At 37.4% G+C, this 20,219-nt stretch overlaps 2 protein-coding genes across 2 annotated transcripts; both read right to left on the reverse strand.

Moving 5' to 3' along the window:
* Positions 1-220: 220 nt before the first annotated feature.
* On the reverse strand, positions 221-1,396 carry LOC139744743 (muscarinic acetylcholine receptor M1-like). Its single transcript, XM_071655166.1, has one exon. The coding sequence runs from the start codon at positions 1,394-1,396 to the stop codon at positions 221-223; it is 1,176 nt and encodes a 391-aa protein (XP_071511267.1).
* Positions 1,397-12,326: 10,930 nt separating this feature from the next.
* Positions 12,327-13,562, reverse strand: LOC139744744 (muscarinic acetylcholine receptor M1-like). The gene has a single exon (XM_071655167.1). It carries the CDS (start codon positions 13,560-13,562, stop codon positions 12,327-12,329), a length of 1,236 nt encoding a protein of 411 aa, XP_071511268.1.
* Between the last annotated feature and the right edge of the window lie 6,657 nt (positions 13,563-20,219).

Genomic DNA, 20,219 nt, shown 5'->3' on the forward strand with positions numbered 1-20,219 from the left:
TGTGATTAATAATATAGTCAATATTTCATGGAATCACGGAAACTGAACATTCCATAACATTTGTATTTCATGTATGATTTTGAAGAAACCTCTAAATATTCGATTACTCTGGTTTTAATTTGCTGACGTACAACAACTTAAACGTAGTAAAAGGACATGCATGGCACAGTCGTTTCTTGTACAAGAGAGGTGAGACAATCGCCTTCTTGCTTGGACAGATTTATCGGCATCTTTTGCCGAAGAGCTGAAAGATCGTTTCCCGGATCAGTGGCTGCGCCATGGCATACGCCAGCGGGTTGAGCATGCTGTTGCTGAAGGACATCCACCTCGCTACCTCGTTTAACTCTATGGTGTCGTTCACCTTGTAGTACACAGATGGAGAGATGCTGTACAAAGAAGTACTGACGGCGAGTGGGAGCCAGGTCACAGTGTAGGTTAGCACGATGAACGACAGTGTCCGCATAGCTTTGCGGCTTTCCGTTGGTGACTCGCCCTTGGTCTTCACGGGCTCTTGACTACGTTTTCCCCTGTTAGAGTAGAATAGTTTCAAGCCTTTACTTTTTCCTTCCCCATCGATTTTAGAACAAAGGCTGTTCCGTCGTTCTTGCTTCGGGGCACTTCCTGTGGTCGTATCTCTACGCTTCTCCTTAGACACCTTAGCTGATATGGTGGTGATTCCCTGTGAAGGTCCTTCGTTGCCGTTTTGCTCATAACTGTACTTTTGGGAGATCATGGCCGATGACGTAGACAATCGCACTCTTAGAGCCGTCCGGACACGAAGATAGATCCTTATGTAGAGGGTTATGACGATTACGAATGGCACTGCGAATCGGATGCAAAAGACCATAAGAGCAGAACCAAATGCCCTTGAGTGATTGGGCCTTGGTAGCCCGACAGCCGTGGTCTCACCTGTTGGGTCCAAAAGATTCCAGACCACATTCAAGAAGAGCCAAACGACGAAAGGTAACAGCCAAGTGACACAGTTGATAACCTTTGCTTTCCCAATGCTCCTTTTCGTGTAGTGCTTCATGGGATGGAACGTTGCTAGGTAACGGTCAATGGTAATAATCACCACGCCCATGACCGAAACACCCAAACTCGTATTTTGCACCATCAAGAAGACTGCTCCTTCCACATCCCCAAACACCCATCTATCGTAAAGGATGATGGTCGAACGAATGGGCATGACCATGGCGCCGACCAGTAAATCAGCAATGGTCATATTAAAGATGTAATAATTGGTGTACGTCCAGAGCCTCTTCTGGACAGCGAATGCCAGCACGATGATTATATTGGTAAAGATGGTAGCGAGGGAAAGACACACCGTGCTTAGAAAGCTGTAGCTGACCATTGATTCAGGGGCACTGATGGCTACTGTACCTTCTGATCTGTTCATGATTCCTTAGAGTGAACCCTTGGAGTGATGTTTAAATGACACGGACGAAGAACTCGATTACTCAGTAAACTGGTCGTGTTGTTCGCATATGGAGTTGCTGACCATTGGAAAGAAAAAGAAATGAAGTCAACTTCCATCTTCAGAGAGCATAACGCTTTCGGATCATTCATTGAAATATGGGTGTGTGATTGTGTGTGTGCGTGTGTGTGACTGTCCTTGATTTAACTAAAGCATCAAGATTCAAGCCATTTTTTTAAAACGTAAATAGTATTAGGGTAAATCTGTAGCATACCTGACACATCCAACTAATATTGATTCCGACACGAAATAGTAAACCTGACTGCCTTGAGCAATCGATCGAAAGTGATCACTGTACAGTATTGGATAGCCTCGTGTAGACCTGCCTGGAGATATCAAATAGATCTCAGCAAGATACAGCATTCCGGTATTTTAGGTTATTTTATGGTATAGGAAGAGACTCTTCAACGGTACAAATAAAAGATGCATTAACCTATATTCTTCATCCCAGCGGAAAAGATTCTGCATTCGTAAGAATAAAAGATGCATTATTCTCTACTTTTTGCAAGCTTTTTCTCTAAGACAAGTTCAAATTTTGGCACTAAGAGGTATCACATAAGTACGAGCTTGAAGGGACCGGGCTTAATGTATATAATTCATAAATCAACACAACTTGTAGGGTTATCTTCTACTTCAAAATCACCATTAAGACTACCAAGCATAGGCACAAAAATACTGATGATTCCCTTTGATGTGAGAAACTCAAGAAATATTGATATAAGAAAATAGGAAATGGCTAAGAAAAAAATAGGTGGTAATCGTGCCTATTTGTGGCTGAAATAGAACATATTAAATGATCACCAATATCTGCTCGTTTCCTCTCCTTTACCTGTTTCGGCGCAATTTTAATTGGCCTCCGGTAGATCGTCTCCTGTAACAACACGTCTGTTTCTTGCTCCTCACTTGATGTCGATGAAAATGCTACCTCAGCAAACTTAACTCCGGCGTTAAGAACATCTGAACAATCTGGTAAATTTGAGAAAGGCAGAGGAAATATCTGCTACAACGGTTTTCTTCGAATGAGCTGGATGGCACTCTGAGGCTAAACTTCCTCGCTCGCGTCTGTCTTATATGTTTACATCATGTACCACAGACAGACATGAAATATGACCGATGACCCATTGTTACCCCACCCCCCCCCCCCCCCCCCCCACCCTCGGTGAATGACAAAAAGTAGGGAATACAAACAATATTCGGTGTTTTAATGGAACTGTCAATTCATCGCGCAGCCCCCCATCATTCGTTTCTGTTTGTTCTTCGTGACGCGTGTACGCACGTTTGAACAGCTCTGCATGCTGAAATGACTGAGTTTGCGCACATTAATTTGCATATCACGAATGCCAGAGAACATCATCTTCACTCTTCTTGAGCGCCGTTTTTTGATTGTCTAGTTCCCAATTTACTTATTGATTTCCATGTTATCAATCGAATTCCTCTTCCTTTTTATGGCAGAAAAAAAGGCTTTACTTTGTCGGAGGGAATTTCACTGCTGCTCATCTGTGCGACAGCACGTTGCCTGTCACTGGGATTTGTCGAGCGTCTGTGAACATGGAGAACCTCTATGGTCAATGCATCTTAAATCTGTAATCCTCTTATAAGTGTAGCTTTCAAAATTCATTGAATGTATTCTTTAACATGAAATAATTTCTCTTTTATTTTGATTGACAGGACTCGATCGCTTTACATCTGTTTTTATGCCATCGTCACGTAGTGTCAACGAAGGAATTAAGTTTTCGGGTTGTTCGTCCATTCTCCTTTCCGTTCACAATCACGCTATTTTGTGAAAAGCGTAACTTAATCACCGTTTGAGATTTTAGAAACGAAACTTGGCATATGTATGTATGAATGGACGAAGAGTTCTGTGCCTTTGAACTTGAGACCACAAAAGCTCGAGGTAAACGCTCTTAGGTTAAATAATGATAATAATAACATAATGTACAGAGTGCTTATTACTAAAGTTTCTGAGCGCTAAACGTCTTTAATGTAGAAGAATTAGAAAGGAGAAATTAGGTTATGAAGTAAATAATATAAGATGAAACAAAATACAGAATACATATAACACACATTACATTCTTACTTTCTTCCCCCATATCTCTCCAATGTCTGAAGGTGTTTTCCTTAAACCTCACCACGTAAGGATTCTCAGAGAAAGTTTTGAGGCATGGGTCAAAGGACAAAGGTCAAGTGAAAATGCTTTAAACGCTTTTCTTCATCAAAAATATCTGAAAAAGGTTCACGGCATTTCCATGACACTTAGCACATGTACGTGGCTGTGTTGTCTGGCACTGATTCTCTTCGTATGTTTTTTGTTGTTGTTTATTTATCTATTTATTCACTCTATAATCACAAAGTACAATAAAACTGGAATAGAAAGTGAAGATAAACGGATGATGATGATGATAATAATAATAATAACAATAATAATAATAATAATAATAATAATAATGATAATGATGATAATGATAATGATAATAATAATAATATACACCCAGGGTTGCCTTTTCAGTGTTGCCACTGCTCTACCAGAAGGCCCTGCTATCATTATTACCCTAGCGTTGCCAGATACCCATCTATATACCTGGGTCGAGAGGGAAACAGTGGGTAAAAAGGACGTTAAGCACTGGGCGGGATTCGAATTCGGGTCCTCCGATGGGGAATCGGGAGTCTTATCCACTATGCCACAGCGCTCCCATAGTTATGGATGGATTTCCTGTATGCTCAGCTCGGCCTTCATGGTCGTGCTAGTCTTCCAAGGGATCCAATTTTACATGAGTAATCATAATTATTTGAAACTCAATACAGTGAAATCAATAAAACTATCCAAATCTAATATATACACACACATACGCATTCAAACCAACACATAATGATATCCTACAAACAACATTGAAAAATCCCGTTAAAATGTTATCCTCCCATCCCAATTGCCAAAATTTTCTTCCAACCCAAACCCAACCCATAATACAACATAACCATCAACATAACATAGGGATACCTAATCACGTATCATAACCACGATAACCTCCAATGCAAAACATAAGCATTTATTGCGTTCTTAAATGAAAGGCATGATGACGAGGATGTTATATCTAAGGGAAAATATCAAACATGCATGGCTCACAATAGACGAACATGCGTTTACAATATTCTGATCTTGGCTTTGACATCGAAAGCTTTCCATAGGAGCGTAAAGAGTATTGATGTGATACTTGAATCAAAAAGCCGTCCAATGAATAAGGAGCGCTACAATTATCAATTGTACGGCCTGCTTTTAAAAACTCCCAATATTTTTTTTTTTGTACGTCTGATGAATAAGCTGGCTCGAAATATCACATTCATTAAATTTTGTAAACGATCTGCATACTTTTTGCATAGACAGAGTCATAAAGTACATCTGCATAATCAAAACAAGTTTTTATTATGGAACTGTAAATTATCTTGATACAATGTTCATTGAAATTATGGCGGAGACGACCCAGAAACCTTAAATGTTAATCATCGGTAATGTGGTCAAATGTCAAGGGTAGAAGGTCAGGTTATAATGCTAAATTTACATCTTTTACCAATGAAATTATTACATGAATTGTATGAAAGAAAAATTATTACATAAATCTGATACATACATCCAATAATGTGTAATGATTCTGTGGGGAAAGATTTGGGGCATGTGGTCAAAGGTCAAGAGAAAATACTGCAATTTCACAGTTTTTGTCCATATCTTTGGAATGGCTCAAAATTGGTGTAACACCAGAAAATTATTATTTGCCAGTCATGTGGAATCACTCTTACATTGACAAAATGTTCTCTAGACTTATTGGAAGAATAACGCACTAAAAGTGGAGTTTAGCCATAATGCTCATATGTTACGATAGAAGCTCTGGACATCTATATAGCACCCCATCAACAGTGTTTTATTCCAATATGTGAATAAACGGTTCAGGAGTCCAGAAAAAATGGGAGCCTAATATAGATCATCAGTTAATGCCTACATATAAAAAAAAAAATTCAGATGGTTGTTTTAAATGACGTGTTAGATTAGATACTTGTTATTTACTTTAAATCATATATTTCTATGATATACATAGATATATATATAAAGAAAGAGATAACAATTATACATATTTATATGTATGTCTCCATTATGTATGTGTGTGTATGTCTGTATGTATGATACACATATATAACGTGTGTGTGATATGTTTGTAGTTGTTTGTTTTGTTCACGCAGCTCTTTGAGGTCATCTTATATAGCGTGGTCAGATAAACAAAGAGATGTCATTTCCGAACAGTCTCAGGGTTGCACGAGTTCGTGTCTCTTCTTTCGCCAGATTTCAAAAGACTTTGTATAGCCATTGAAAGCTGATATCGTTGGACACACAATGACCAACAGCATGAAGCTAAGTCCTAGCAGAGAGAAGAAAAGAGATACTGAGGAGATGGATCGTATCAAAGTCATGGACATATATCGAGATTTCAAATATATGGCTAACAAAGTTCAACATATAGCCGCGCCTAAGAAAATTCCTGAATCGCGAAAGTTCGTTAATAGGAGGACTTTCAGTTGAAGAAAAGTCATACAGCCATTCATTTGAAAACGAACGTTCATGAAAAAGAAAGATTTTTTCTTCATGCCTTCAATGAATAGCGCTTGTGACTCATGACATTTTACTGTCAAAGAGATTTACCGAGTAAAAGATGCCAGATTCTTCGCTTCTTTTCTTCTTCTCCCGTGCTGTTTTGGGAAGATAAAATCCAGCTCTCTCTTTTTTCGCATGGACAATCATTCATATCCTTTCATATTTATTACCTTTCATCAATAGTAATTGAGGGCATTTTGCCTGGATTGCTTTGAAATACAAAATTGACTGAGACAGCGAATACTGAAAAGATAAGAAAATGATGAGATGAATCGTTTGTTATTCCTTCTCAAAATTATAGTTCAGGGTTTATGCGTTGAATTGGTGTCTGTTTATTTCACGCGGTTGTTTGTTTATTTATTTGTTTGTTTTGACGGTAAATTGTGGGTTTGGGTTTTGAATGAAATTTTACTTGAAATGCTGGAGTCATGTTCTCTTTCATTCTATCATGTTATCTATTTTTTTACCCGCATCAACATATCTAATGAAACAAAGCGATATGGTTTAAAGCCTTAAAGATGTCGAGCTTCTTCAGCTTTTTTCTTTGTTAAATTCTGCAAAAGATGAGGATCATCTATACTCTTCAGAAAGATTATGCAGATTTTCCATTGGGAAAGATCGTGAAAAGTCTGTAAAGCGTGAAGCCTGTCACGACTATAGTATTGGTAAACAGGTTAAAATGGTTATGGTAGAAAAATTATCTTTGACGGGATTTGACAGTCATTTCAAAACCACCATAAAGCGTATATCTGTTATGGAGAGGGGGAGGCTTTGAGAGAAAGGAGCTGAGGTTTCGACTTGACGTATAGCCATGCATGCATTTTTCCTCATCAAATTTTATACCACGTTACCGCTTACTATTCCATATTTTAGAATTATGATTCTTCATTGAGGGAAAACATTGACTTTTTCTTTGTTTTCTGACTTATTTAATGTTGGAATCATATTATCATTACTGTTGTTGTATAATAATGTTCAGATTTGTTTGGTGCATTTAATTTTGTATATATTTTTACAATCAAAAAACTGGTACGAAGATTGATTAATTTGAAGTAGTTATATGCAGAAGTTTATAAAGAAATATGTTTATGTTAGTATTCGTCCTTCAACTGAAGTGCAAAAATGTGTTTACATCTGTATGTCCATTTTGTTTGAATTGTCTGTTTTTATATTTGTCCAGACGCATACATCTTCTTTCCCTTTCTTTCCTTCCTTTTCCCCTCTACTCACTCCTCTTCTCCTTCCCTTTATCTTCTCACATTTGTCCTGCTCTCGCTTTGTGCCTCCCTTTTCTTTTCCCCCAGCCTTTGCTTCTTTTTTCTCCTCTCTCCCCCTCACTCTGTTCCTGTCTCAGCCTCACACTTCATATAGCATCCGCTGTCTCTCTACATTCCTCATTCCACGCCCCCTCCCTTATTCTTCTATACCCTCTTCATTAGCTTAAAGGGTTGTGATACGTCACTACTGGAGGATACATGTATAAGGTTCATAGTATGTATTATGTAAAACGGGTTTTTTTTTTCCACTCAACTGTTTTTATTGCAATATAATTTATATACTGAATGTATTTCCACTACTGATGCTCTGATGATTTGTGTTTTTGTTGTCGTAATGATTGTATTTTGTTCGTGTTTTGTAGACGTAAGTTATTTTGTCTAATTGTATTTTTATCGATGTAAATCAGACACAATTCAGCCCTTTGGCTGCGAAGTTTGATCAATAAACCATTCCATGCCATACCATACCATACCATACATAGGTTATCGTAAGACTCGAGCATTCATCACGCAGTTTAATGAAGAATTTAGATCGTTTTCTCATTTTCACTGCTCAACAGGCAGATACTGTTCTTTGAAGACTTTTCAAGTTAGATATGCAACACGTACTGCCAACGTGTTTTTATCATTTTGATTCTTCTTGACGTTGATTAGTGATTTGAGAGAAAAAGTTTTGATTGTAATCTCTCTTTTTATATATTTTAACCTTGAAACGCATCTCTTACTTGGCTTTCGTAACTTATGGACTGTGTTTTTCCCCTCCCTTTGGCGATAGCTCTATTCAGTAACTCCATTCAATCGTAAGGTTCGATGATCTCTTCATGAGCATCGTATAATAGCTCATCAGTGTACAGTGAGCGAATTCGCTCTCTCAATAGTTGTTCTATATGGAATAAAAGAAGACTTCATGGCCGTGATATTTAGATGGAAGCTGACTATATCAAGCAACATCCGGGAGAACAGGGGATAAAAGGTGTCGTAAAAGACCGCCAAGAGTTTCCTGTATATCACGTGAAGCGAGCATAACAATAGATGAAATGGCTGAGACTTCATACGGGAACAGACTGACGAACAGACCATTTGCACCGACTCCGTTATAATGACGGGGGGCAAAAATATGACGTAAGGGTAAAAGCCTGGAAAATATTTACAATGTGGACTTACACACACAGCACATAAAGTTTTTTTTATATATATCTGTCATTGTCATATGCATAATATATATATATATGTATATATGCGTCTGTATATATGTATACATATACAATACAATGTTTATATTAACTATATATATATAATGTTTTTATTAACTATTATATATATATATATATATATATATATATATTTATAAGTAAATAAAGTAACATATATAGGCCTATATATAGTGACTTGGTGATCAAACATGTACAATCCTTTGTGTGTGTGTGTGTGTGTGTGTGTGTGTGTGTGTGGAGGTAGATATCATTTGCTGCACAGAAACAAATTTTTGAAATACTTCTTAACGACATACGTCAAGCTTTCTAAGTCATAATTTCATTTCAAGCAGCTTTTACTTTGGCGCACGCAAGCAAAACAAAATTCATCTAGTCTTGCATCTGCCTTCTCTGGGAGAAGATTGGGCAGAAGGAGAAAAAGAGTAAAGATTTGTAGGATTTTATTATTTCTGAAAGGAAATTACCTTGCAGGTGAACAACAAACTCTTTTGAACGAGAAACTGAAATGATGCAATATATTCGAAAAATCATATCAAACCTAGAAAATACCAAGTTCACACACACACACACACACACACACACACAAATGTTATCACAGAACCTTGCTATCTACGTTAGATGTCAACGTGTTGGTCAACGTGTTGCGTTCAGGCATGCAAATAAGGAAGTGCTGCACGGCACTGCCAATAAGCTGACAATTAGCTCCATCTTCGTCCATTTGGTAAGCTGTTTTTTGTTGTGTGTGTGTGTGTGTGTGTGTACGTGTGTGTGAGTTTGTTTCACAGGACTATGTCACCGCCTATTCTAGAATCTTCCCACGTAGTGTTTAAGTTTTCAAGAATGGAACAGTGTTTCCGATTCATCTGATGTTAGGAAAGCAAAGTCCTTTTGTTAGGCACATTACACTCCTACCCCTACTACGTCATACATTTTAAATTGATTACTCATTTTGAATTTACGCACCACCTTCCCATAGAGCCTACTGCAACATTGTCGGTTTTGTCCGATATATTAATCATTCATTCGGCACGCATAATCAAATGTGCTTTGCTGGACGTATATATACTTAAATTTCAGTAACGGCAGTAGGCCTATATTTTGTCATTGAATCCTTGAATTTGCATCCTTGCATCTCATAATTAGGCAACACTTGCAAGAATATTGACTTGTTATAAGCGCTTTCTCAGTTTACATCCGGCAATGCTTATTTCTTTCCTAAACACAAACACACATAACCTGGTTGACATTTTATACACCTTTAAAACGTCATTTATTTCTTATCTCAATCCACGCTTTTAACAGCTTTAATATCAAGACATCATTATGATGAGGGAAATATATATTATACATAGAAATCCTGTGATTCAGAAAATAAAAATCATTACGATTGAGTATCGTCACGTATCCTAAGGAACTGTTCTGGTTTAAGATGTAAGAAACACAAGAGCGTGAAAATAATCCTGACGTCTAATTCAAGCTGATGCTTTGACACGGACAAGATGAAGTGCTAGATATTTTATCTGAAACGCATCATGGAAATCATGTCTTTGCTTAATGACGCAGTAACTGCAACCTCGCGTCATTTAGCTCTTTCGTAGCCATTTTGATAAAATTCAATTCCATTCAATTCAATTTAGTTCAATGTTTTCTTCAACAGAACACAGCAACAGAACATAGGGACGTGACTCACAACATACCATCCATTCTTCTTTATTTTATTTTCGAACACAGGATATTATAAAGAAGACTTATGATGGCCTGAAATCCCATTTAACCTCATCACCTCATTTAATAAAACCAATACTGAACGTTCTCGTTTATGCGTCAGTTAAATAGAACTTTTGCTGCTTGCTTTATTTTGTTACTGCACCCATGTGAACCATCATTTTGATGTGAGTTTGGACTTGTTTCATTCAATAATGGTTAAAGGATATGCGAGCAGACCAAAAAAATGCTTTTCAGCAACCTCATAAGCTAAATAACCGCGTAACAACAAAAAAAGAATACAAACTGAATCATTACACAAAGGAAAAAAGAAAAAATTGTAAAAGTATGTATAGGCCCCTATCGTGCCTATGAATGTACAATGAAATCAACATTAAAATCATGTGTCATTACAATGGCAATAAGAGGAAAAGCTAATTGTATGGGGGAAATCGGAAAAATACTTATGATTTTGAATTGGGAGCTGTAAAATTGTTTAAAGAAGAAAGTTGAAAGAGTTTACAGGTCTGCTTTCTTGTGTAAATGGATCACATGAAATGGACCAGCCGTATGAGGTACAGTTAACAGGCCTGAATAAATTCATGATAATGTCATATTACGTAGTTTATAGGAAACTTGTCTTTTATCAATACGGACATTACAATTCATGTTAACCATGTTAACATGTTTCCAAAAGAGTTTACAAACGTGGTGATCGCTTTTCCCAGGATCAGGGAGACAATCTTCTCCTCATAGTTGTGTACAATGCTTGACTATCATTTTTCAATAACTACACTGTTCTATGTTTTACTTCTCTCATTAGACATAATAACGTATACTCTCCTCAAATCCTGCCAAAACGGGGTCATCCCGGCAGACGAGCACCCCACGAGTCATGTAGCCCATGAGTTCGACATTGGGGGAAAAAAGTCCATTCGAGTCATACCGCCACACGAGTCATACAGCCCATGAACTCGACACTACCTGTAGGTATAGGGAATTTGCGTGTTTCGGATTAACGACCCTTCTTCGGAATAGCGAACCTTCGGAATAACGAACAGCACCTGAATTCTTGACGTGCACCCTCAAAACGTATAATGCAAAGACATGTAACATGCTATGTAATAACTATCCTGCTGCACAGAGTAAGACGAGTTACTATCAATAAACAAAATATTGTATAGCAGTGCCTATCATGCCTACTGCGGTTTTGATGACATTTGTTCTTAAGACAACAGCATAATAGCTATTTCACTTGATACAATTTCTGAAAAGTTACGAAAAATTAGTAATAGGTCTGCAGAATCATACTGAATTGTTAATGCTATGTCAGTAGAAAAAATGTTACTCAAAAATCTTATAGGTAAAAGTGCAGACATAATAAATGTAAAATATAGCCAGTGATGTTTTTGTTCTGTTCATTCTGAACACACGTGCAGAAAGGTGATGACGTTAAGATCAGAACATGTTTAGCTGTGAATTTGATGTAGATGTGTTATAGTACACACGGTACACGTACTTATTACTTACTTTCACCATCATTTAGACACAGTGTTTGCCTATGGACAGGACTTTTATAAAATCTAAAATTTAGTTTTAATTCTTTTGAGAGCATCCAAAATACGTCTTGATTGCGATATTGTGCCTAATTGATATTGCGAAGATTTTTTTTTCTTTCGCCAAAAAAGGAAAAGAAAGAAGGTGCCACTTTTAATGTTATCGAATATTGCATTGATCTTTTTTTTTGTCAGCCCTGTAGAAAGTGTTGACATCATCTTTAATTTCTTTTCAAACCCTCTACACACGATCAATATTTGAAACAATTGAATGGCTTACTCCAGAAATCCCATCCAAAATATCTGAATTAGGCCTTTCTTCGAACTTGCATATGCAAATTTAAACATAAATCAGAAATTTGTCTTCTTTACAGATCACCAAATCATTATGGTTACATACACGTTCTTGTTGCTAAATACAATCTTCTCAACCCATCATGGTGTGAGTGTTCTCACCAAAAAGGGCTAGAAGCATTTAGCCATGCAGTGGCATCTCTTGCAGAATGTCAAAACAATTGTCCGACGAATCAAAGGCTGCGCCATGGCGTATGCCATTGGGTTGAGCATACTGTTGCTGTAGGTAATCCATCGTGCCACTTCTGTGTAATTCATAGCATTATTAATTTTCCTGTACGTGGCTGGTGATATACTGTAAATTGTGAAACTCATGATATTCGGCAACCAGGTCAACGCGAAGGCAACTACAATGAAAGTTAGTGTTTTCATGGCCTTTCGTCCTTCCGCGGCAGATTCGCGTTTCACCGACGCTGATACCTGGACTTTGCCTTTGGCTTCGGGGTAATCCAGGGTAGCGTTATCCCGGGGAGCTTCACAATCAGCTGGTTGATTCCTCAAACCCGCTACATCAAAATCTCCGAAGGACTGCTTTGAGACCTCCTTTGAAATGGTCGCTATTCCGGTCGGATCCACCATAATGTCCAAGCTGCTCTGACAACTTTCCTCAAACGCATTTGGAATTTCTTCTCGGTATTCTCCATCTGTTGACTTCCCTCCCGAGCGCATTTGCTGCTTTGGATGGAGATTGGATAAGCCGCTGGCTAGCAATTTTGATTTTCTCCTTCTATGGGCAGTGCGGATCTGAAGGTATACTCGTAAATACAAGATCATGATGATAAACAGCGGACATACAAACCGAATGGTATTTGTCATCACCGCCAAGCCCAATGTCCTGGTAAAATTAGGCCTCGGTAGACCCTGGGCGGTTGTAAGATCGTTAGGGACGAGAAAGAACCACACCAGGTTGAAGAAGAACCAAAAGAGGAACGGTATGAGCCAGGTAAAAACGTTAGCAACTGTCGCCAGTAGCTTGCTCCTTCTCATGTAGTGCTGCATCGGATACATCGTTGCTAGGTAACGATCAATGGTGATGACCACTACGCCCATCACAGAAACGCCAAGACATCCATTCTGCATCATCAAGAAAACGGCTCCAGCTACCCGGCCAAACACCCATTCGCCGTAAAGGATGATGGTAGAGCGGAGGGGCATTATTAGGATGCCTACCAGGAGATCGGACAAGGTCATATTGAGGATGTAATAGTTGGTGTAGGTCCACAACCGCCTCTGCCTCGCGAACGCAACTAAAATTGCCGCGTTGGTGACGACGGTGGCCACAGATAGGCTCAAAGTGAGGAAAAACCGGTAGCTCACGATAGGCCAGATGAACACGGTAGCTGTCATCTCCGTAATGTTGCTCATGATGATTTACGTGTAGACCTTTAACTTTAAAGGTGATGCAACTGTTTCTGAGTTACTGAGGAGATAACAAAAGAGAAAAGAACGATGTTCAAAAACTCTTACATGACCTCTATAATCTTAGAAATTGTTCATAGTTAAGCAACCTCAATTCGTCGCAGAATCCACCACCGTCATCAACTAGGCATGTATACATCAATGAAAGCCTAACCAAGGCAAGAGCGAAACTCCTGTGGAAACTCAGAACTGCAAACTCAGCGAAGGACCACAGAATATGGACACAGGACGGAGTCATACTAGTCAAAACTCCCAATGGCGACCGACACAAGGTAACGAGAAAAGAACACCTATCCAAAGTGACTACGTTGAACATTACGTGAATCGAGCGAATACTTATGTACATGCTTATCGTAATTTGGATTAATTTTGCTTTGTGTTTTTTTTCACTGTTCATTTTGATATTATTACCCCCTCTGTTCCGTTGAATATTATTGTGTATGCCTATCTTGTATCCCTGCGCTGTATGTGAAAAAACTGTAAAGAGAAATCAGAAAGCTTTGCTGTGTACGAACTGTTCAGAATGGGTACATACTAGATGTGTAAATGTTTCAAGTGCTCAGTATAATGATCTTCATGAGAAATTTGTGGATTGGCAGTGTACAAAATGTTTATTTTCCCAATTACCCTTTGTGTATGATATTAATTCAGAACAGCAGATAAGTACAGGTTTATTTGGTAATACTGTAAATGATAATAAGAGTGAGTTGAATTATGAAGAATGTTTATTTTCTATTGAAAAGGGGCTGAAAATTGCCCATTTAAATGTAAGAAGCCTTAGAAATAAAACAGGTGACGTAAATTGTTTGTTAAAAGGTCATCCTTATGATATAATGTCATTATCTGAGACTTGGTTAGATGAAACTATTGGGAAGGATGTATGTCGTATTGATGGCTATAATATGGAGAGGAAAGACAGAGATTATTTTGGAGGAGGCGTTTGTTGTTACATTCGAAACAGTATACCTTATATCAGGAGACATGACTTGGAATGTGAAAGTTTAGAATTGCTTTGGGTCGAAGTAAAAGTCAGAAATGAGGCTAGTTTGTACATTGGTATTGTGTACCGAAAACCGAATAGCTCTGTCTCCTTTTTTCAAGAACTCGAGGAAAATCTAGAGCAAGTATTTTCTGTGTCCGATAGGATAATATTGTTAGGTGATTTGAATTGTAACATGCTTACAGAAAATTCCTTGTCCGGCAGGTTAACTGAAATAGGTGAATCACTGGGCTTAAAACAGCTCATTGAGAGGCCAACACGTGTGACCCCCTTTAGTAAGACTCTTATTGATGTGATTTTTGTTTCAATAGCTTTCGGGGAATTGCGTTCAGGTGTACAATCTATTGGGTTCAGTGACCACTCTTTAGTATACATTGTAACAAAAGTAAAAACTTCAAATATGTTGCCTCAAATTTCTCGTTTTCGATCTTTTCAATCGTTTAGTGAAACTGCATTCCTCGATGACTTAGGTTGTATTGATTGGAATAAATTGTTTTCAAATGTTACTGATGTCAACATCATGTGGCAGAAGTTTAGAGATGTTTTTCTGAAATTGTCTGACAAACATGCACCTTATGTATCAGTGCGTAAGAAACTTAAAGGTTCCCCATGGATAAATTCAGCTTATAAAGAAGTAGCAAGGAATAGAGATTATTATAAACGTCAATATGATAAGATGAAACATGAGAATATTTGTGATGAAAGTAAAATTGTTGTTTTGTGGGAGAAATATATTTCATTGAGAAACAAAGCTAATATTTTGAATAAAAAGTTGAAAAGGGCTTATTTCCGCAACAGGATTGAGGAAAGTACTGATATGAAAACAACTTGGAATATAGTAAAAGGGCTTTTGCCTGATAGTAAATGTAACGCATCTTCACATGTTGTCATCGATGGGAAAATTGTATCTGATCCTTTAAAAATAGCAACGGAGTTCAATAATATGTTTAGTAAAGTCGCTGAGTCAATTCATGGAAAAGAAGACTCCGGTGAAGTGAGACACAACCACAACAGCATAGATGCTACTAAACGACTTAGTAAAGCACAATCGTGCTTTGTATTTGACAAGATCACCTTTGAATTTGTTAAAAAAGAATTAGCTAACCTAGATTGTTCGAAATCTGCAGGGCTTGATGACCTCCACCCTCGACTGCTGAAGCTTAGTGCTGAATTAGTGGCCATTCCTATTGTGTACATTCTTAATCAATCACTACAATCTGGGCGTCTCCCTGATGATTTTAAAATGGCTAAAGTAGTCCCTGTTCCCAAAGCAAAAGCAAGTCATGAACTAAATAACTTTCGTCCTATTTCTCTTTTGTCAATTGTTTCCAAAGTGTTAGAAAGAGCAGTTCATTCTCAATTGATGGGATACCTACATAAAGAAGAATTGTTGAGTGATCGGCAGTCTGGTTTCAGGAGTAAACACTCCACCTCAACGTGTTTAATGGAAATTTGTGAAATGCTATACGATAACCTTGACAAAGGTCGATTTACTGGTGCTGTCTTCTTAGACCTGAGGAAAGCTTTTGATATAATTCCCCATGATCTTCTTATTAAGAAACTGAGTTTTTTTGGTATTGACGGTATTGAATTATCATGGTTTGAATCATATTTATTGGGAAGAAAGCAATTGGTGTCATACAAAGGTGTAAGAAGTAATTTTCTTCCAGTATATTCCGGTGTACCGCAGGGCTCAATACTGGGCCCGCTTCTATTTTGTATGTACATTAATGACATAAGCAATTTACCTTTTCATATAAGTACGAATATTTCATTGTACGCAGACGACACAACCGTTTTTTCTTCAGGATATGGAGTACAGGCTGTTCAAACATAGTTACAGAATGATATAAATGTTTTATGTAAATGGTTGAATGAAAATGGATTAGTTGTTAATACCGATAAAACCAAAGTTATGTTAATTTCTGGTAGAAGGAAGAAAAATCCAATTAAATTGCAAATTAGAATGGAAGACAAATTGTTAGAAAATGTAACCAAATTTAAGTATCTAGGTGTTATTGTAAATCAGAATTTAGATTGGTCTTTTCAGATTAATGATATCGTTAAGAAAATTATGAACTCGCTTACATGTATGCGAAGGATTAAGCACTGCCTGACGAAATCAGTACTCCTTCATTTATATTTCACTTTGATACTTCCTTATATTGATTATTGTTCAACTGTGTGGGGCTCACTGTCGAAGAAAAACTTAATGAGGCTACAGGGGTGTCAAAACAAATGTTGTCGCTTAGTTTTAGATGCACCTTATGATACCCCTGTTCAAATTATGTTAGATTCATTGAAATTACAATCCGTTAAACATAGACTGGAATATAATTACAATGTATTTATGTATAAAATTCTGAATGGCCTTGCTCCTGAATATCTAAGACGAGTTTTACCACAACGAGCTAATCCATACTCTACGAGATCAGTCTCCATGCACCAACTGTATTTAGCTAAACCCAAGACCGAGTATAAAAAGCAGTCTTTTTCATACACAGTAACGAAGCTATTTAACTCACTACCTGTGTTTATCAAATCCTCCGCCTCACTGCCCCTATTTAAACGCAATGTCCGCAACATCCAGGTGGTTACCAGCAGTAGCTAATTTCTCGTTTCTTTGAAAGATGTACACATGTATTCTTTCTGTCACCTTTCTCTCTCCCTCTCCCCCCCCCCCCCTCTCTCTCTCTCGCTTTATCTATTCTACAGAGGATCTCCACTTTTATGAAATGTATTATTGTGTATGTTGCATGTGATTGTTATGTATGTATCTTATTGTATCATAAATGTGATTTGTACAGCAGGGCTCCCTTGGAAAGCAGGCCTTGCGGCTTGAATGGGACTACCCTGCTTTTATAAAGAAGACAATAAAGAAAGAAAAAGAAAGAAAGTTTCTGAAGTTCTCAATCAAACGTGAAAAAGAATTGGTTCCTTGACATATCAATACATATGTATACAAAAATTGCCTAACACAGAGGGAGCATTATTTACCTAAGTTTGTATGATTGGAATGGAATTATCTTAAATTACATAGCGGAAAAAGTGTTTATAACCATGATAAAGCAAGTTATTTCGAGACAGAGGGCTCCGATTCTCGTAAAAAAGCAATACAGTTTAATTTTATTCCTGGACCTAGGACTTTGTCGGACCCAAAAACTTGCTACCTCACGATTGATATCCCTTGGCCTTTATTCCCTTGAGACAGGGAAGCCCTTCCGGAGCTGTGTTGCAGTAGACCAGGCCCTAAACTCTCCAAAATTCTCTCACATCGTCAAGCAAGATACTTCATAAAAATTCCCTCTCTTAAATCAGGTGTGTACAAAGTTTCATCCAAAAACGATGGGCTTTCTTTTGGTAAAATTGAGATTTTGGCCATAAAATCTGCAACAAAAAAAAGGAGAAAATAATTAGAAAATATAGGATATTTTCAATCATAGATCCAAGAATATTCCTGATAATGTAGCAAGTGTTACAAGTAATATTTTTCTCTATTTGACGATGAACTTACATAATTTCTTTTGAATGTCAGTTAAACCGTTTTGTGATCAAACTATTCACATTAAGAGTCCATGACAATAGAGGAATGATTATTACAGCTATACGTACCCTTAGAGAAGTGTCATACACCAAACAGATAATCCTTAATAGATAAGATCACGTTGATACGCTTTGATGTTAAAATATCTGCCAAATTGTACAAACCTTTCCAAGGATGCGGTTTACCCTCTGGTGTCGAAAACTATAATGCTGCTGAGCAAACAGAGTCAAAAGAAACACTGGCGATAATCACCTTAAGTGTGAATTACTTATATGGAGCTCCAACGCCGTCATCCACTGAATATGAGGAAAGTAGACAAACACGTGACCATGGTAGTTGTTACGTAGATGGATTACCTTAGATATCTCATCAGATGATTATTGCTGAGTGATTTGCTCGCCGTCGCGCATGCGCATTTCGTAGTATAAAAACCTGATGTCTTGCCTTTTCCTTTTCTTATCGGGTAAACGATTCAAGACGCTGATGCTTTTGACAAGTTTTATGAGTTAATCTCAGTGTGATGGCGACTCCATTCTTTTAATTCGTTCTTACTATAGAGCCATAGCACGAATACCAACATGCTGAAATTTGATAATTCTGACCTTACATCAAAGCTACAAACACAGAATATGAAGGGGATGGATATACTAGTATGTTTAGATGTATTTAGATGTATTTAGATGTTTAGATGTATTTAGGGAGCTGTCAGACATGTCAACTTATCCTTCAAGAAAGCTGTTTGCAACCGCAGAACTGATTCCCTGAATGGCTAGAGAGTTTATGAGGTTATATGTGTCTCCCTTTTCAATAGAATACAATGGTCAAATTCTAGAGTCGAAATAGTGACGACCATTCGATTGGGTTAGATACTGTTTTATGCATGTTGAACACCATGCGTACAGAATAACGTTGAAGCCATCAAACCCATGACAATTGAGGCTGCCAACGTCAAAATCCCCACTAGCTTTTGGCACATATGGATCAATACATACCCCTTTTTTTCAGTTTGGTCGTGGATGTAGGATTTGCCCTGTATTATACACTGCAAAAAGTCCGGTGTTAAATAGTGAACACCGAGCTGGTGTTAAATTTTCGGTGCTCATTTATGGTGTTAAATTAACACCTACGGGTGTCATTTCCAAATTGTAAACTGTTTTTGAAGAGTTTCTTAGTAACTGCACTTCTTGTTGATTTTTAATTTAAACAAGACGATCAAGAATTTTACATTAAAATACTAGATTTTTGAAAAAATGTGAAAATAAATTTACACCAAAGTAACACCAGCTGGTGTGGTCCCTTATTGAAGCTGGACGGGTGTTAAACCATTGATATTAACACCAGCAAATATCAAATCAACACCATGTGGTGTCATTTCTTAATTAACACCAGTACAGTGTCAAAATAACACCACGAAGTGTCAGGTGAACACTTTTCAACACCATCACAGTGCATTTTTAACACCTGTGGGTGTGGTCCTTTATTGAAATTTGATCGGTGTTAGATTTAACACCCGTGGTGTTAAATCTAACACCGATGTTTTTACAGTGTAAACATCCAGTGAGAAATTTTTCTTGGGTACATCCTGAGCAGAATTAACAATCAAACAACAAAATTCAAAAACTGAATTAAACATTCAATTATAAAAGCATTTTCTCGGAAATTTACACGGTCCCACTTTCCGGATGTATAATGTGCTCGAAGTAATTTCGTCTACATTGGATTTAATGAGTGCAAGTAATAACGTACTAATAGTAATATTTAAATAATACAATGATGTCTTTGCTGATGCGATCTTTTCAAAAAGATCTTATCTAAATAAAACCTTGAGGAATTGTTTCCCTAAGTTTTACTCCCTCCATGCTGGATTTCTTTTTTTTTCAGCATTTAAGATAATTTGTTTACAGTCACATTATATCAGGCTGAAATATTCTATCAATCTGTGATGCGTGAAATGGTGATACCATAATCTTGATCACATTTGATTTTCTTATTGCGATATGTTGACTGATGACTTTTGTACGAAGTAAGATATGATTTTGCA

Source organism: Diadema antillarum, unplaced genomic scaffold (genome assembly GCF_040938485.1).
Source record: "Diadema antillarum isolate AM-2024a unplaced genomic scaffold, OU_Dant_1.0 seq00001207_RagTag, whole genome shotgun sequence".
NCBI lineage: Eukaryota > Metazoa > Echinodermata > Echinoidea > Diadematoida > Diadematidae > Diadema > Diadema antillarum.

Coding starts and splice junctions, on each gene's coding strand:
- LOC139744744 (XM_071655167.1), bottom strand. CDS start 13,562: ATGACAGCTACCGTGTTCATCTGGCCTATCGTGAGCTACCGGTTTTTC.
- LOC139744743 (XM_071655166.1), bottom strand. CDS start 1,396: ATGAACAGATCAGAAGGTACAGTAGCCATCAGTGCCCCTGAATCAATG.